General features: G+C 60.2%; 2 protein-coding genes across 6 annotated transcripts in view; both read left to right on the forward strand.

Annotated features, from left to right (window-relative positions):
• On the forward strand, positions 1-12,558 carry MBOAT7 (membrane bound O-acyltransferase domain containing 7). 5 transcript variants are annotated; one of them, XM_042968242.1, is made up of 8 exons: positions 1-113; positions 1,121-1,199; positions 1,303-1,432; positions 1,994-2,120; positions 3,986-4,145; positions 6,181-6,541; positions 8,216-8,392; positions 11,545-12,558. In XM_042968242.1, exons 2-8 carry the CDS (start codon positions 1,124-1,126, stop codon positions 11,930-11,932), a joined length of 1,419 nt encoding a protein of 472 aa, XP_042824176.1. In that variant the 5' UTR covers positions 1-113; positions 1,121-1,123; the 3' UTR covers positions 11,933-12,558. The 5 variants fall into 5 exon arrangements, with proteins under 5 accessions (XP_042824176.1, XP_042824177.1, XP_042824178.1 ...); XM_042968243.1 differs by having other exon boundaries at positions 32-389; XM_042968244.1 differs by having other exon boundaries at positions 32-183.
• TMC4 (transmembrane channel like 4) overlaps positions 12,517-18,511 on the forward strand; it is an 11,657-nt gene continuing 5,662 nt past the window's right edge. Inside the window, exons 1-5 of the mRNA XM_042968210.1 lie at positions 12,517-12,880; positions 13,479-13,692; positions 14,964-15,109; positions 16,037-16,269; positions 16,385-16,506. Of these exons, the coding sequence (XP_042824144.1) occupies positions 12,517-12,880; positions 13,479-13,692; positions 14,964-15,109; positions 16,037-16,269; positions 16,385-16,506 (1,079 nt within the window). The remainder of the gene's footprint in view (positions 12,881-13,478; positions 13,693-14,963; positions 15,110-16,036; positions 16,270-16,384; positions 16,507-18,511) is intronic.

An 18,511-nucleotide genomic window follows, 5' to 3' on the forward strand; every position in this document is an offset into this window, starting at 1 on the left:
CGAACGGAGACCTCCGAACGGAGACCGAAGCTTGTGGCCCCGCCTCCAAACTGCCGCCGATTCTGCCCGAAGGAACCCGAAGCGGAGACCCCGGCTTCTCCCGGCTCCGAAGCGTCCGTCCGAGCCCGAAGCTCCGGGCCCCGCCTCTTTACGTGCACTGGGCTCGGCTGCCGAGGGGTAAAGGTGCAGCCACGGGCTGGAGCTGTCGGGTGCCGGTTGCCGGCCGCTTCCCTGCCCGGCTCGCAGCCTGACGGGGCAGCACATCCGGCCCGGGACCGCGACCGAGCAGCGCGCGCTGGGCCGGGGAGGCGTGGCCACAGCCGGGGCGCCCGTGGGCCCGGACCGCTTGGCCGCCTCCCGCCCGGCGGGCGGCGCGGAGCCAGGCCCAGGTGGGCGGGGGGCACGGGCGACCTGGGGTGAGGCGGGGGCTGCGGACCGGCCGGCGGACGGGGCGGACTCGGCGCCGGGAGCGCGGCCGAGCAGGGGGTGGTGTAACCGCCTGTGGCTCTGCCGGAGCCGGTCTGACCTGCGCTGGGGGAGTGGGGACCTACGGGGTGGGGGCGCCCTCCAGGCTTTAGGTGGAAGAAACGTGTGCACCTTGGATGGAGGTGGAGGCTGGAGTCTGGGTTCTCAGAGAGGGAGGGCCCGAGTCCCTGGATCCTTCCAGGAGGAAGGGGCTGGGCGCTCTGGAATCCTGGGCTCTGCAAGGGAAAGGCCTGGGACAAGGGTTGTTGCTGGGTTCTCAGCCAGCGATGACTGAATCCGTGGGTCCCCAATGGGGGTTGGGGGATTAGCTTCGATTTCTGCGATCGCAGGGGGAGGGGCCGGATTCCTGGATCCTCGGGGGAGGGGCTGAGAGGTCTGGATTCCTGGGTTCTCAGAGGAGGACTGGAGGCCTGGGTTCTCCAAAAAGCGGGGCTGGGGGTGTATCGCTTTATCCTTGAAGGAGGAAGGTCCTGGAGGTCCGGATTCCTCTGTTCTCAGAGGAGAGGGGCTGAGGGTAGGGCTCCACGATCCTCCACACTGGGGACTAGAGGGGGTGGGTTCCTGAATCCTGTAAGGGCGAGGGGCTGATGGCCCGGATCCCTGGGTTCTCACAAACCCTCTGCCCCTCCCCCAGACCATGTCGCCTGAAGAATGGACTTATCTAGTGGTTCTCCTTATCTCCATCCCCATCGGCTTCCTCTTTAAGAAAGCTGGTGAGTCAGGTTCCCTCCCTAGTGGAAAATTGGGGGGTGGGGGGGCACGGGGCAGGGGACTCCCTGGAAGGGTCCAGGCTTATGCTGTCCCTTCTCCCCGCAGGACCTGGGCTGAAGAGATGGGGGGCAGCAGCTGTGGGCCTGGGGCTCACCTTGTTCACCTGTGGCCCCCACACTTTGCATTCTCTGATCACCATCCTTGGGACCTGGGCCCTCATTCAGGCGCAGCCCTGGTGAGGATTTGGGGTGGGGGGGGGCGGTGTGGAGGGAGAACAGAGGGGGAGGAAGCAACCTGTTTCCTTTTTGGGTCTGTCTCCCTTTCTGCCTTTGTCTCTGGGTGTCTCTTTTTATCTCTGGATTCTCCGTGTGGTTTGGTCTGTGTTTCTTCCTGTCCGGCCTTTTTTTCTGGGTCTTGTCCCTGCGTGTTTGTCCTGGTTCTTAATATCCGTATCATGTATTCGGGAGAACGGGGGACCGGTGGGCCGGCCCTGCCACCATTCATACTTGTATTACGTCTCCCTTTCTTTCTCCGCGTTTCTCGCCTCCCTCGGAAAAAAATGGAGGCCTGAAGGGTTTTCACCCTAAAGCTTATCTTAACCCCTCCTCATTCTCTTCTCTGTTGTGGCGCATTTCTGTGGGGCTGAGCCCCCTCTTGCACTGGTTCAGTCTGGCTCCTCCCGTCCTTCCCCCCCTTATCTGTTGGGGGGGGTGAGGGAGGGCTCGTAGCTAGAATCTGGGGGAGGCGGAGTCGAGGTCCCTGTACCCAGCACGCTCGTCCTCCTGCTCTGCCCCAGCTCCTGCCACGCCCTGGCCCTCGCCTGGACCTTCTCCTACCTCCTGTTCTTCCGCGCACTCAGCCTGCTGGGCCTGCCCACTCCCACGCCCTTCACCAATGCCGTCCAGCTGCTGCTGACACTGAAGGTCAGACGCCCCTCCACCCCTCTCTTGGTGCCAGGGAACGGCCCATCTTCTCGGCCTCCTCCACACCCACTCTCGGGGGCAGTAGGGGAGGTGGGGTTTTTATCTCCGGAGCACCCCCAGGGGCAGGACTTCACCTCTCAACTGTTCCCCGGGGGGGGGGGGGAGAAGTAGTCCCTCCCTTCCCCGCGCCAAGTAGGGTAACCGCGGCCAAGTAGTGCAGGTGTCATTTGGTCTTTGCCGTGTGCCAAAGGTTGAGCTAAGCGCTTTACGGACCAGTTCTCGAGGAGTGCATCTTGGTAGCAAGCCATTTAGCCAAGGAGGGGGGAAACAGCTTTGGAGAGAAGGCGCTTCTCTGAGGGCACAAAAACAGGACACCCGTGTCTGGCTCGAAACCACCTGGGGAGATGGGTGAAAGCAGGTTCCCAGGCCCCATCCCAGACCGAAAAGTCCTGAGTTCCTGCGTGCTGGGCTCCAGCGACATGTCACACAGGACACGGGACAGTCACGTGAGGTAGCGAACCAGGTCTCCCGAGCATCTTGTGTTCTCGGTGGCCCGGGATGCAAGGGCAGGCCGGAGTTGGTTGGCTGAGAGTTGGAGGACGAGCCTGTCGGCATGTAGGAACAGCACGTGGAAGGGAGCAGGCTGAGCCCGGTGACTGGGTGCCAGCCACAGCGAGCGTTCGTCGAGAGACGGAAGGGGAAGGGAAGCGGGGCCAAGGTGAGGGGTTTAGGCTTCCCAGGGGGCCCGGGATCCACCGGAAGCGGTTTTGGGGTTTGTCGCCAGAAGAGGTAAGGTGACCACATTGACGTGTTTGGAACTGCGCCCTGGATGCCCACAGAGTTGCCGCGGGGAGCGCAAGAGGGATGAGGGCACCCTCCTTGATCAGAGTCCCGCTGACCAGCAGTGGCGGCCTGACCCAGGCCATCGGTAGGCCAGTCGGAGCCCCAGCGGCAAGTGCCGCGTTGGGGATACTTTGAGGAGTCCTTCTTGACAACAGTGTGGGCGGGCGGGGGGGCGGAGGAGCCAGAAGGGACAGTGAGGATCGTGGGCCAGCCACGGGGAGCCGGTACCAACCCTGGGGACGAGAGCGGGGCCGGTAGTCGAACAGAAAGGAGAGTGTCGTGTGGAGTCCTCCCTCCGCCTTGAGAGGCTGGACCAAGGGACACGGCCCAGCTCTCACACCTGCCTTCCCCCCTCTGGTCCTGGGCCTCCCTTCTGGCAGAACCCAGGGGGAAGTCGGAAGGCCGGCTGAGGCCTGTGGCTGCCGTGTCAGCCTTGGGCCTGCGGAGAAGGTGGAGAACGGGCCTGCAGGGGCAGGCCCATCACGTTCAGCCTGGGGGCTGGGCAGCAGAACGGAGGCCAAAAGCTACAGACTCAGAGACCTACGGTAGATTTGGGGAGTAAGGAAGGTTCCCCGCCTGAGCAGTTAATTGCCTGCTGGTGGCATTTGCCGAGGGGAGAGCGCCGCCTCTGGGGAACGGTAACGTGTTCCGCTCTCGAGGCCATGAGTTTGAGGAACGCAGTAGGCTTGTATTATTGACAAGAGGCACTTTGAATGGTTTTGGGGATGGAGGGAGGAGCCCAGACAGGGTACAGCTTGGAGATCATGAGAGCGTGCGTGGTATGAAGCCACGGCCCGTGGGAGAACACAGAAGGGGGAACGAAGAGACAGAAAGGCCCAGGAGGCAGTGCTAGGGAGCACCTGTGGCCAGAAGCTGCCACCCTGCGACTCGTGACTCTGGATGCCGAGAGCCGCCCATGGACTGGAACCTCAGCTCCCGGTGGCTTCCCTTGGCTGCAGGGAGGTGGGGGTGAGGAAGGCCCGGGGTCTGATCTGTCCCCCACCCGTGCCCCTTCCTCCCAGCTGGTGAGTCTCGCCAGTGAAGTTCAGGACCTGCACTTGGCCCAGAGGAAGGAAATGGCCACGGGCTTCAGCAAGGGGCCCAGCCTGGGGCTCCTGCCTGATGTCCCCTCTCTGATGGAGACGCTCAGCTACAGCTACTGCTACGTGGGAATCATGACAGGTGAGTGTGGCTGCGCCCCCAGCCCTGCCTCCCTGCGTCTCGTCACCACTGCCTGTCCCCATTCTCCACCCGGACTTTGGTGCCTGTTCTGTGATCCTGCCTCTGTTCCAACATCTGCTCCTTTTTTTTTTTTTTTTTTTTTTTAATATTTATTTATTTTTGAGAGAGAGAGACTGAGTGCCAGTGGGAGAGGGGCAGAGAGAGAGGGAGACACAGAATCCGAAGCAGGCTCCGGGCTCCGAGCTGTCAGCACAGAGCCCGAGGTGGGGCTCAAACTCACGAACGGTGAGATCATGACCTGAGCCGAAGTCAGATGCCATGCAGGCGCCCCAGCATGTGCTCCTCTTGAGGGCGAGCATCTCTGCCTGGGTCTACATCAGACTCTCCCGCTGGCCCTCCAGAGCAGAGACAGACTGTTCTTGGCCTCAGTGGTTCCTTGTGGCTTCTTGGGAGCAATCAGGAGACAAAGGAGCAGGGTCTATGCAACCCTGATGTTCCTATCACCCAAGGAACAAACACATTCACATTATGCTCCCATTTTTAGCGTCCGAAAATATTTTCCATTAATGTTGATGTCCTAGGAGGTTTTCTGTCTTTTTTTCCTAAGATTTTTTTTAAGTTTATTTATTTATTTTGAGAGAGAAAAAGAGCACAAGCCGAGGAAAGGCAGAGACAGAGAGAAAGAATCCCAAGTAGTCAGCGCAGAGCCTGATGCGGGGCTCAAACTCACAAAGTGAGATTGTGACCTGAGCTGAAATGAAGAGTCGGACGCTCAACCGACTGAGCCACCCGGGTGCCCCTAGGAGGTTTTCTTTTTTATGACAGCTTTATGGAACCGTAACTGATATGTTCACCCACTTAAAGCTACATGCAGCTCAGAAGTTGTTAGCATAGTTACAGACTTGTGCGGCCATCACCACCATGTCATTGTAGACATTGCATCGCCCCGGAAGGAAACTCTGGACCCTGTAGCCATCGTCCCTCAAACCGCATCTGCCCCCAATCCCTGGGAACCACTGACTGACTCTCTGTCTCTATAGATGTCCCGGTGCTGGTCATTTATGAATGGAATCCTACTCTCTTCTCTCTGTTCTTTGTGACACGTAAGGCTGTCACTTCTGTTAATCCGCACGTGCTCCCTCCCTGGGCCAGGCCTCGGTTTATCTCCAGTTTATCTCCAGCGCTACCACTGTCTCCTGTTTTCCACCGGTGACCCTCTGCAGCCCCCGCCCTGCTCAGGGGCCAGGGTGAATGGCATCCCGGCACCTCTCTGTTGGAAGAGCCTACAGCGGTTTCCTGGCTCTTAGAACAAAACCCTGAGTCCTCCCTGCCTGCAACCCTCTGACCTTTTCTCAAACCACTCTGTTCCTCTCCAGTTGCACTGCCCTACTTCCTCCTTCAGGCAGAGGTCACCCCCCCCACCCCTCGGGTCCCGCCTATCTGCCCCTGTGTTTCCTGGGGACTTGTCTCCATACCCCCCACTCTCCAGCTCTTTGTTCCTCGCTACTTAGCGGTCTGTCCTTTATCTTTTTCTCTGAGTCCTTGAACTCCCCCTCTCTGGTTTCTTTCTTTGCTTTCTTTCTTTCTTTTGTTTTTAATGTTTATTTATTTTTGAGAAAGAGAGCGCAAGCGGAGGAGGGGCAGAGGGAAAGGGAGACACAGAATCCAAAGCAGGCTCCAGGCTCTGAGCTGTCAGCACAGAGGGGCTTGAACTCACAAACTGTGGGATCGTGACCTGAGCCGAAGTCGAACACTTTAAGGACTGAACCACCCAGGCGCCCCTACTTTATTTTTAAGTAATCTCTACACCCAAAGCCCCACGTGGGGCTTGAACCACGACCCCCAAGATCAAGAGTCTAAGACTCGCTGGTTTCTTGTCCCTTTCTCTCAGAGTCTCCCTCCTCTCGTTCGGGTTACCTAGCCCCACCCCCCCCCCCCCCACTCCTCAGCGCCCAGTCTCAGCCCCCACCCCCCACCCCCCCACCCCCCCACCTCCAGACCAGTCTCTGACGGCTGCCCCTCCCTCCCGCCACAGGCCCGTTCTTCCGCTACCGCACGTACCTGGACTGGCTGGAGCAGCCCTTCCCGGGGGCCGTGCCCAGCCTGCGGCCCCTCCTGCGCCGAGCCTGGCCGGCCCCGCTCTTTGGCCTGCTCTTCCTGCTGTCCTCACACCTCTTCCCGCTGGAGGCCGTGCGTGAGGACGCCTTCTACGCCCGCCCGCTGCCTGCCCGCCTCTTCTACATGATCCCCGTCTTCTTCGCCTTCCGCATGCGCTTCTACGTGGCCTGGATTGCCGCCGAGTGCGGCTGCATTGCCGCCGGCTTCGGGGCCTACCCCGTGGCCGCCAAAGCCCGGGCCGGGGGCGGCCCCACCCTCCAATGCCCACCCCCCAGCAGGTCAGGCGGCGGGAGGGAGGCTTCCCAAGACCCGGCAGGCCCCGTCAGCACAGGCTGTCCCTGCCCCTAGCAGGGAGGAGAGTGGGGGAGCAGGGGGTGCAGCTTCGCCCCCTGCTATCAGTGGAATGTCGCCCCTTGGCCACCACCGCCCATCGACCCCTGCCCTGGGGAGCAGTACTCTTCATACCTGCCACTGCCCCCTGTTGCTAACGCTTGTCACCTCGTGGGATGGTGAATTGCTCTCTGTTGCTAGGAAAAGGTGGTATCTTAGCAACCATGTGCCTCCCCTCTGTTGCCATGGAAGTGTCACCCCGGTAACCCGGTTGTGCCTGGTTACTTGGGATACCATCTTTGGGCTGTGATGGGGCCCACCCTTTGTCGCTAGGGAGATGGTTACCTAGCAACTGGACTGCCCCTCTTTGCTGGGGGGGGCGCTTCCCTAGCAACCATGGCCTGCCCCTTCCTGCCACAAGACTCGCTTTTCATTGCTATGTAAATGGCGCCCCCTAACCTGCCCTTGGTTACTAGACGCCAGCGCACAGGCCCCCAACCATGTGATGTCCTCACGTTAACAGCCTGCACTTTCTGAGGACATGGCGTCCCTGACCATGCTGTCCTCTGGCAGAGAGGACGCCGCTCCCAGCAACCGCGGGTGGCTTTCCTACCACTGCTGAGGAAGTACCCCAGTAACTGTGGACTGACCTTGTTCCTAGTGCCACCCCCCCTCCTCGTTCTTGAATTGCTAGCCAGGAACTAGGGGCTGTCTTGTTGCTAAGGAAGTGTTGCTCTCAGGTTGCTAGGGAAATGATGCTTCTAACCACTGGGACTGGACTCCACCTCCCCATCCCACCCCGCACTTCCCCCCTCCCCCATCCCCGGTTCCTAGCAACCATCGGGTAGACCTCCGGTTACTAGTGAGGGCGTCCGCCAGAAAATGGCAAGCAGGAATTGAAGGCTTTTGTAATAGATGGCTCCCCTCCCATTCTCAGAAGCCACCCACCCTGGAGTGGGTGAAAGATGTTCACCGCCACTGGGACTGTTGGCACCAGTGACCCAGGAGCCACTGTAGTGCTGGAGATGACAGTTAACTGAATAATCATAAAGACCAGGAGGGGCCCTTTCTGGAAGTGTTTCTAAACATCCTAGGCCTTGTTCCTAAGGAATACCCTTTCCCTAGCAACAGAGACCATCAGGTGTCACGTGGGCCTCAAACATCTCCCTAGCAATCCTAGACCACCGCGTTGTTAGGGATGCTACTTCCCTAGCAACCACAGTGTCTTGACAACTTAGGACCACACTGGGCGGCTGCTCTGAATACAGTGAGCTCGTTTGCCCTTCCCTAGCATCTGAGACCCCTGAAGGGTCAGGTTGCTGAGGACTCGTAGCTTAGCAACTGTAGCCCCTCAAGGCTTTTCGTTGCTGTTGTAGCCCTGAGACCAAAAGAAGGAGGACCCCTTGTCAGTGAACTGTTGTGCCCCCGCCCCCAGTCTTCGTCCGGGAAAAGGCTCCCTCTGGGCTACCCTCCCCGGTTGCCCTAGCGAATGTGACAGCCAGAGCTCTGGCCTGGCCGCGACCCCCTCCTTAGCATCCGGGGCTGGGACAGTAGCCAGCGTCGGGAGGGGGCCTGGCTGAGCTGCATGTCTGTCCCCCACCCTCATCCTCCACCCCCCCCAGTCCGGAGAAGGCGGCCTCCCTGGAGTACGACTATGAGACCATCCGCAACATCGACTGCTACGGCACTGACTTCTGCGTGCGGGTGCGGGATGGCATGCGGTACTGGAACATGACGGTGCAGTGGTGGCTGGCGCAGTACGTCTACAAGAGCGCACCTGCTCGCTCCTATGTCCTAAGGTGAGCGCGCCTGCCCTGGGAAAACACGGAACTACACCTCCCAGCAGCGCCTGGGGCTGCTTGCGGGCTCCCGGCCGGACCTCCGCCCCAGAGGACCATGGGAGTTGTAGTTTCTTGAGCCGGTTCCCAGCCCCTGATTTGCATTGCTCTGGGGTAAATCGTTCCCTTTCTCTGGGCCTCAGTTTCTACTTGTGTAAAGTCAACACCTTTGGACAGAAGCAGTGTACTGAATCCTGTGGACTCTGGCCAGACTTTTTGGGATCCTGGCCCAGCCAGATACAGAGAAACCTTAAGTAGCTAGTTGACCTGTGTTTCCTCAACTCTTAAATGGGGGTGATGCTGTTAACTTACTTCAGAGATTGATGAGAGGATTAAGCGATGTGAACATACCTAACGTGAGGCCCGCCAGGTGAGTAGTCACCGTATAGTAGCTTTTATTCATTATTCATCCAATACTTCTTGAGTGGAAACTCGAGTGTGCCAGACATTGTTATGTTTACAGCCTTAGGACGTAGAGCTTACTATCCTGGTTTCAAAAAAAATTTTTTTAATGTTTATTTGTTTTGAGAGAGAGAGAGTGTGAGTAGGGGAGGGGCAGAGAGAGAGGAAGACACAGAATCCGAAGCAGGCTCTGGGCTCCGAGCTGTCCACACAGAGCCTGATGCAGGGCTCGAACTTGTGAACCATGAGATGATGACCTGAGCCAAAGTCAGACACTTAACCGACTGAGCCACCCAGGCTCCCTGCCCTCATTTTAAAGATGAGGGAACTGAGGCTCAGAGAGGTTAGGTAACCTGCCGAGTGTCACTCCGCCTTCCCAGAGCCACCAGATGAGGTCAGGACGCAGCTGCAGAGCTAGGAGCTAAACCTACCTGGGTGTCCGGACTGGGCATGGCCTGGATGTGGGGATGAGAACGTGAGGAAGTGAAGCGTGATGCCAGGTGATGGCTGTGAGTGACTGAGATGGGAAGACTGGCCAGGAGGAAGTTTCCAGAGTGGCTCGGGTGAGGGAGTGCAGCTTGGGTGGAGTCCCACGGACTCCCAGGTGACCGTCAGGTTTCAGCTGGGGTTACTGGATAGGCGGTTAGTTACGGGACTCTGGTGCAGAAGGAGGAGACGGTGTGAGAAGCGGGCGCTCAGGTCCCTTCAGGTAGCGGTACCTAACACTCGGGCTGAGCAGCAGGTCAAAGCAGCGGGCACTCCAGTGTTTCGGTTAGAGGTTCTCGGCTGGGGGCAACTGTGCCACACTCCCCGGGGGCATTCGGCAACGCCTAGGAGCCCTTTGTGCCATAACTGGGAGATGCTACTGGCAGCCAGTGGTTACAGGCCCCAGAGGCTCTTCAGCACCCTGCGTGGCACGGGACGGCCCCCGCTCCAGCACAGAATGATCTGGCCCCAAATGTCAGTAGTGCTGAGATTGAGAAACCCTGGTGTAGACGAGGGACGAGGAGGAGCCGGCCTAGACGGAGCCGATGAGCTAGGAGGACAGTCAGGAAAGCAGAGAGGGATCATTTGTGTCGGGTGATGTCAGGAGCTTCAGTACAACAAAGGCTCGGGCTTGGGTGTGACGGGAGGGTGCGGGGGAGTCTCCAGCAACCTTGATGGGAGCAGTTTGGAGGGCGGAAGTGAAAGCCAGCTGGAGTGGGTTCCAGAGAGGACGGAAGCGGGGAAAGGCTGAGGGGGAGCACGGACTGTTCTTGGGAGAGTGTGCAGGTGGGGAGAGCAGGTAGGGACCACAGCTCAGAGTTCAGGTGCCTGTGTGGAGTTCAAGGTGCCTGGTGGGCCGTTTATGTGCGTCCCTTCCACCCTGTTTTTCCCTGTCGGAGAACGTCTCTTGAAATGCTCCCGACCCGGGGAATTCTGTCTCCACCACTGGCAGAAAAGAAAGAACACGGTTTTGTTATTAAAGAGCTAGCACTGAGCCAGGCTGTGCACCGCGTAACCCACTAACGAGATCACCAAAACGAAAAGAAAGCTCGCCTTGTTGTCGGAGCCACCTGTCACAGTCCCCTGCACAGCATGCTCCCAAGAGAAACAATAACCTGTCCTCAAGTAAGAGGACCCACCGACTGTTTGCCGTGATGCACGGTCTCCTGTTCTGCCCAAGTTCAGTTGGTAATGGGGTAGCCACCTGTGCTGATCGTCTCTACCTGAAGGAAGAATGCAACTAGGTGTCAAGCAGGCGGTAGCGTGATGCCAGCTGCCTGGGATGAACCCCCACAGTGGCGGGGAGACAGGGGCTCCAGCTCCCATGACGTTTATAGTTCAAAGACTGGGTACCACCACCCTCCAGAAAAACATTCGTGGACTGTGTTTTCGTAAGGCTTATTTCCAAGCCTTTCCGAACGTTTCCAATCTATATCCGAAGGACGGAGAAAAGTTTCTGAAGCACTATGTTTTTTCGTGGAAGTGGCTGAAGAAGAGAGAGGGGAAAAGGTCTCCCTTTTGGGCAAGAGTGAAAATTCAGCCTTTTTACGGACTCTTTATGCCTCCAAGGATGGGGGGCAGCATTATTGTGTCCTTAGGTTCAAGCACCCTGATGTACCCCGGGGAAAGGCTGATGCCCACAGACAAGGAAGAACCCACATCTCCGTTCCAGGCGGAGTCCTCTGTGGTGATTTCTGTGTCTCTGAGGAAGGAGGGACCGGAGCCTGAATTTATAGCATTTTGGGGTCCAGAGAGAGGAGACCATGGCTAGAGATGACTGAGTCTTCATGAATCAGGAATTCCACTCTTAGATCCCCAAGACGAAGTGGCTAGGGGCTCAGGTTCATGGGTCTTGAGGAAAGCTGTGATAAGAGGGCATTAACTAGGTTCCTGAAAAAAGAATAGTGATTCCTGAGTCTGAGGGAGGAGGGGGCTGGGGGCCCGGACTCCTGGGTCTGAGGGAGGAGAGTGGAGTTCAGGACTCCTGGGTCTGAGGGAGGAGAGGCTGGGGGGGTCAGGACTCCTGGTCTGAGGGAGGAGGGGCTGGGGTTCTGGGCTCCTGGGTCTGAGGGAGGAGGGGGCTGGGGGCCTGGACTCTTGGTCCGAGAGAGGAGGGCCTGAGGAGTCAGAACTCCTGGGTCTCAGGGGTCTGTGCTCCTGGGTCTGAGGGAGGAAGGAGATGGGGGTCTGGGCTCCAGGGTCCTGAATCCGAGCCCCTCCCCCAGGAGCGCCTGGACCATGTTGCTGAGCGCCTACTGGCACGGCCTCCACCCTGGCTACTACCTAAGCTTCCTGACCATCCCGCTGTGCCTGGCAGCGGAGGGCCGACTGGAGTCGGCCCTGCGGGGGCGGCTCAGTCCCGGGGGCCAGAAGGCCTGGGACTGGGTGCACTGGTTCCTGAAGATGCGCGCCTACGACTACATGTGTATGGGCTTCGTGCTGCTGTCCCTGGGAGACACCGTCCGGTACTGGGCCTCCGTCTACTTCTGCGTCCACATCCTGGCCTTGGCCGCCCTGCTGCTGGGGCTGGCTTTGGGCGGGGGCGGTCCGGGCCGGAGGAAGACCGCGCCCTCGGCCGCCAGCCTGGCCCCAGAAAAGCTCCGGGAGGAATAGGCTGCCGCGGCACCCTTTGCCAGTCGGCCCGGCCACCAAGCTTCTTGCTTGGGAATCCTGTGACCCCGGCCGCCGTCTCCCTTCCCAGAAAGATTGCTGGAGCGGCCAGGGGCCCGGCGAGGATTCCCGTCTCCTCTCCGTACCCGGCGTCCGACGGAGCCGGGCTGCAGCTCTCCCTGCTTCCCCGCCCTCTGCCCTCTGCCCCGAGGGCTCAGGACAACCCTCGACCACCCAGGTGTCCCTGCCCCAGCTTCCGGAGAGAGCCGCACTCCCCCACCCCGCCAGCAGGGGCCGCCAGGCACACGGCTTCTTGGGCACACGTCCTTTTCCTGGCACAGGGTGTGGGGTAGGAGCTTCGGGGCAGGTTCTGGGAGTGGGGAACCTCCTCCCTGTGGCTTTCGTCCCCCTTGTACCAGGATTTCAGACCCGGAAGGGAACATAACCCTCCCGTTTCATAAGGGGGAAACTGAGGCACCGAGGAGCAGGCCTGCGGACATGGTTCTTGCAGCTTCTATCTGAGCCACCTCAGGGTCCCAGGGCACCTGTCACCCTCTTGTCATTCTCTGGCCTGAGACACGGTCAGAATGTGTGAGCCTCCGCCAATAAAGTGTTTTGCAAAGGTCGTACGTGTGCCTGTGGGTGATCGACGGGCGTGGGGCTCGTGGCGCCGCACTTCCAGGGACCACGCTGGCGTCCGTGGGCTTGTTCCCAGGACGTTTCCCAGCAGCCGCCCTGACGCTGAAGTGCTTGCTGTCCTCCCACCACCGCCACCTGGTGGCCAGGTGCGGACCTGCCCGGGGTCCCTTCCTCACCTGGGGCAGTCCCCGCCCAGCCGGCCGCTAGAGACGGAAACAGTCGCACCTGGGGCCATGGAAGCGGGCCCGACGTGGGAACCGGAGGCCTGGGGCTCCTCCGGAGGCTGGCCGGCACCCCGGGGGGCCAGAGCAGGTGGGGGGAGTGGGGGGGGGCGTCCTGAGGGAGGCAGGGAATGGAGGACTGGACTCCAGGGTCCAGAGGGCAGAAGGGGGATGGTTTCGATTCCTGGCTTTCTGGGTGGGGGAAGGGAACCAGGACGTGGGACTCCTGCGTCCTGGGGAGGGGTCTGGAGGTCCAGATTCCAGTCTCGGGGGAGGGGGGGTGAGGGTTGCAAACTCCTGAATAAGAGAAAAGGAAGTTGAAGAATGGGCTCCTCAGCTCTGGGGGGCCCACATTTGGGTGCTTGCAGAGGGGCCCTGGGTCCTGCTCTCCCAGATCTGAGGGAGGAGGGGCTGGGGGCCCAGACTCCAAGGTCAGAGGGAGGAGGCCCTGTGGTTCAAGACTCCTGGGTCTGAGGGAGGAGGGGCTGAGGGCCTGGACTCCAGGGTCTGAGGGAGGAGGGCGTGGAGTTCAGGATTCCTGGGTCTGAGGGAGGAGGGTGTGGGGTTCAGGGCTCCTGGGTCTGAGGGAGGAGGGGCTGGGGGGGGGGGTCAGGACTCCTGGGTCTGAGGAAGGAGGGGCTGGGGGCTGCGAGTCCTGCACCCTACCAGCCCCCACTCCCCTGCCCCAGGCCCGTCGCTCTCCTCTGTGCTGAATGAGCTCCCCAGTGCCGCCACCCTTCGGTACCGAGGACCCGGGGTTCTCCCCTGGGGGGCATCGGGGGAGGAGGAAGAAGATGGAGAGAGCAACGTCCAGGCCATGGCCGAAGCCGCCCAAAAGGAGCTGGGAGAACCCATCCCCTCCAGGGAACTCCCCTGGCCCATGCAGGCCCGCCGGACCCACAGGTGAGGCTCACCTCCCGCTTCCTACCCAGCTGTGGGCCGAGTCTACGCGGTGTCCCTGCTTCTCTGACTCCGGGGAGTCCTGCCTCCCCGACCCTGGGACTCCCTTCTCTAACCTCCGGGCTCACGTTCTCTGTCTCTGCTCTCGCTCTTTCTCTCTGTGTGTTCCTCTCTGCTTGATGTGTGTCTCTGTGTCTGTCTCCTGCCTATTGACGCTTGTCACTGCTCCTCCTTTCCCTGCCGCCACAGAGCTTGCCGGGCTGGGGGACGACGCCTGGTCAACAAGGGGCTCCCCACGCTGTCCGGAGTACAGCCTTCCCAGGAAACCTTTCCTAAGCCCGCTTGGCGTAAAGCTCAGACCATGTGGCTCTTTCCTCAAAGCAAAGTGCGGCGCTGGAACTCTCGGAAGGCGCGAGAGCGTCGTGCATTCCTAGCCCCGAGCTGCACGACGGCAGAAGCAAGTGCCAGGGCCGTCTGAGGACGCGGCCCCGCGTCCTGAAATTGTTCTCCGAACCCCTTCCTTTCGGGTGTTTATGGAGGTTCCCCTACACGGGCGGGCTTGATTAAATCTTGGGCCAAGGGCCATCGAACCCGCCTCCAGCCCCGCTGCTCCCCCGGGAGGTCGGGGGTGGGGCTGCAGGTTCCAAGCCCCTCCCCCGTCCACACCTGCGGGTGGTTTCCCTGGCAAGCCCCCCCACTCTTAGCTGGAGTCCAAAAGTCACCTCGTTTCCGCTGCAGACGACACCAGGATCTCTTCACTTGGTCTTCCAAGGGTTTTTATCGCTCCGCGCCAGGAACAGGGACAAACACCAAACCAAACCTTCTTTCCTTTTCACTTTTCCTTTATGATACCTGCCTCCAGACAAGTGCAGGAGGCACCCTGCGCAGCCCGGGAGTACTCCCACGGTGAGCGCCCCGGCAGGCTGCACCTGGGGCAGGAGACTCCGCCCTGGGGAGCACCCCCACGTGCCCCTGTCACCCCCCTCTCCCCACACAGGTCCTGTGTGATGATCTCCCAGACCTGTGTGACGATCACTTCCCTGCCTTCCACCCGGGGGCGCATCCCTAAAGAGCACGGCGTGAGCGTGCTTGTTCTGGAACTCCCAGTAGACCCCTGCACCCTCTGATTTCCGCCTGGCTTCTTAGGTGTCTGCTCCTATCGCTGGAGAGCATCCCAGCCCGGTCTCACTGGCGGGGTGCTTCTCCGTTTGGGGGTGTCCGCTCGGGGCTGCCAGGCCCTTCATTTTCTGTCTCTGAATCTGTTTCTGTACCAGGCAGAGCCATGCCAGGGACAAAGTGGCCCAGGGATCAGGTTCCAGGGTGGCTCAGTGGGCCCTGTGGCTTCGGCGGTCCAAGGAGAAGACCCAGGAACGCCTGCACACCTTGCAGCCCTGGGCGTGGACGCTGAAAAGGATCGGAGGTGTGGCAGGGCTGAGGCTGCTGGGGCGGGCCCACTCCTGGGTCTGAGGGAAGAGGGGCTGAGGGGTCTGGACTCCTGGGTCTGAGGGAGGAGGGGCTGGGGACCAGGACCCCTGGGTCTGAGGGAGGAGGGGCTGGGGGCCAGGACTCCTGGGTCTGAGACAGGAGGGGGCTGGGGTTCAGGACTCCTGGGTCTGAGGGAGGAGGGGGCTGGGGGTCTGGACTCCTGGGTCTGAGGGAGGAGGGGGCGGGGGTCTGGATTTCTGGGTCTGAGGGAGGAGGGGCCTGGGGTCTGGACTCCTGGGTCTGAGGGAGGAGTGGCCGGGGGTCTGGATTTCTGGGTCTGAGGGAGGAGGGGCTGGGGGCCTGGGCTCCTGGGTCTGAGGGAGGAGGGGCCGAGGGTCTGGACTCCTGGGTCTGAGGGAGGAGGGGCCGGGGGTCTGGATTTCTGGGCCTGAGGGGGCAGGGGCCGGGGGTCTGGACTCCTGGGTCTGAGGGAGGAGCGGCCGGGGGTCTGGATTTCTGGATCTGAGGGAGGAGGGGCCGGGGGTCTGGACTCCTGGGTCTGAGGGAGGAGGGGCTGGGGGCCTGGACTCCTGGGTCTGAGGGAGGAGGGGCTGAGGGGTCTGGACTCCTGGGTCTGAGGGAGGAGGGGCTGGGGCCTGCACTCCTGGGTCTGAGGGAGGAGGTCTTAGAGGACCATGACTTCTGGGTCTGAGGAAGGAGGGGGCTAAGGGCCTGGACCCCTGGGTCTGGGGCAGGGGCTGGGGGCCAGGACTCCTGGGTCTGAGGGAGGAGGGGGCTGGGGGTCAGGACCCCTGGGTCTGAGGGAGGAGGGGCTGGGGAGCAGGACTCCCGGTTCTGTGGGAGGAGAGCCAGGACTCCAGACTCAGAAAGCAGCCCCCCGCCTCTGTGGCGCCCCCTGCAGGCCAGTTTGGCGCCGGCACCGAGTCCTACTTCTCGCTACTCCGCTTCCTGCTGCTTCTCAACGTGCTGGCGTCCGTGCTGAAGGCCTGCATGACACTGCTGCCCACCTGGCTGGAGGGGACGCCCCCGGGTCCCCCTGGCCCTGACACCTCCTCACCCTGCGGCTTCTACAACCCCGACCCCCAAGGCCTGGTCACCTTCCCCACCCACCTCTTCAGCTTGCTCTCAGGAGTGGTGAGTGCCTGGGTCCCTGGGAGACCCCCCCCCCACACCCCCACCCACCCCCACCCCCGAGCCTGGGTGCCCCACCCCCCATTGCCTAGCCCCACGGTGACCTTTCCCTCGGCAGGGTTTTCTAGAATGGTCTCCTCTCTTCTATGGGTTCTACCCACCCCGCCAACACCTAGCGGTCACCTACCTGTGCTCCGTCTTTGTCATTGGCCTTCTGCACCTGGTGCTCATCCTCCACCGGTCAGTGACACCTGGGACCCCGGGGAGGGAGTCCTGGTGCTAGCAGACCCCTCCCCAAGAATCCGGAGTCTCCCTCCGGGATCCTTTTCTCTCAGTTGGAGTTGAAATCACACTTAAAAACATTTCATTCGTGCTAAAGACCAGTGACAAATTGGGAAGCTTCTCCTTCCCGTGGCTTCAGAGTCTAGAGCGGGAAGGTAAGATCTTAACCACACAAATTTAACGACATCTTTTCTGGAGGGGAGCATGCTTTGTAGGAAACAAACGGGTGATTCACTCGTTCCGGCAACAGCTGTTTATTAAGCACCTACTACGTGTCGGCCGCCGTGGTTCTAGACACAAACAGAAACCAGACAGAGTCCTGTCCTGGGGGAGCTGACAGTTTACCAGGGGGAGACAGGTGATAAGTAATAAGCCATAAATGAGTCAACGACACGGTGAGTTAGAAGGTGAGGGGGGCTCTGGACACAGATGCAGCAGGTGAGGCGGGCCGTCGGTGAGAATGCGCCAGGCTGCTGCATTTAGGGGTCCCCCAGGGATGCCTGGATGAGACGAGACGTTTAAATAAAAGCGTTGAGGGGGTGAGGGGTCTGGTCAGAGAAATACCCGGGGAATGAGCATTGCAGGCAGAGAGCACAGCCAGAGCAAGGCAGGAGCAGGGATGCGTGGCGGAGGGCGCACGGGGACGTGGGGAGAGCCACGGGGGATGCGCCCCACTCCGTAAACGATGTGGCTGCTCTCCAAGCGCCAGGGGACTCACTGCAGGCTCTTGAGCAGATCAGCCCGATCTGATTTAGGTTTCAAAAGGCTTCCTCTCTGGCTCTGTGGTGGACGGAGGAGGGAGAAGGGGGGGCAAGAAGGAGAGAAGGGAGGAGAGTCGGGGATGCGCAAGCAGCAGGTGCAACAGTGACGGGGCTGTGGCGATAATCCAGGCAAGAGACAGTGGTGGTTTGCTCCCGGGTGGTGGCAGGGGTCAGTTTCGGATCTCTTTCTCCCCTTCCTTCCTTCCTTCCTTCCTTCCTCCCTCACTTCCTTCCTTCCTTCCTTCCTTCCTTCCTTCCTTCCTTCCTTCCTTCCTTCCTTCCTTCCTTCCCATTGAATTTCTAGCCTCCCCCCTCAGCTTTCTTGAGATATCATTGACCTAAATCGCACTGCGTAAGTTTAAGGTGTACAAGGTTCTGATTTGATACATTTATGTGTTGCAACGTGATTCCCACCCTGGCATTAGGTGACGCCTGCACGTCTTTATTTATCTTGAGAGAGAGTGCGCGCGCAGGCAGCAGTGGGGCAGAGGCAGAGAGACGGTGGGGGGCGGAGGGTCTGAAGGGGGCTCTGAGCTGTCAGCACAGAAAACGTGGGGCTCGAACCCACGGACCGTGAGATCATGACCTGAGCCAAAATCAAGAGTCGGGGGATCAAAAACGACTGAGCCACCCAGGCACTCCTCTACATTTTTCACTTTAAAAATATCACACATATCCAGAAACATGCAGAAACCAGAGGGTAGGGCTTGGTATGTTGCCATGAATATCAAGAAACGGAACATGGGGTGCCCGGGTGGCTCAGTCGGTTGAGCGTCCGGCTTCGGCTCAGGTCACGATCTCCTAGTTCGTGGGTTCGAGCCTCGCGTCGGGCTCGAGCCTGGAGCCTGTTTTGGATTCTGTGTCTCCCTCTCTCTCTGCCCCTCCCCTGCTCACTCTCTTTCTCTCAAAAATAAACATTAAAAAATTTTTTAACTTGAAAAAAAAAAAAGAAAAGAAATGGAACCTGACCAGTCTCCAGAACCTTCTCAAGATCTCTTCAAGCTCCCACGTTTCTCCCCCGACTCCCCCCCCCCCATGCTTTGTGTCAACACCGTGGACTGCTTTCACCTGTTCAGCATAGGAGAGGGAGGTTCTCCATGCCTGTTGAGCAGGGCCCAGAGGCTTCCCAACGACTGGTGGGTTGGGGGGGGGGGGGAGCTGGGAAGTTAGGAATGACTCCAGGTGTTGAGCCTCTGGAAGGG

Source organism: Panthera tigris, chromosome E2 (genome assembly GCF_018350195.1).
Source record: "Panthera tigris isolate Pti1 chromosome E2, P.tigris_Pti1_mat1.1, whole genome shotgun sequence".
NCBI lineage: Eukaryota > Metazoa > Chordata > Mammalia > Carnivora > Felidae > Panthera > Panthera tigris.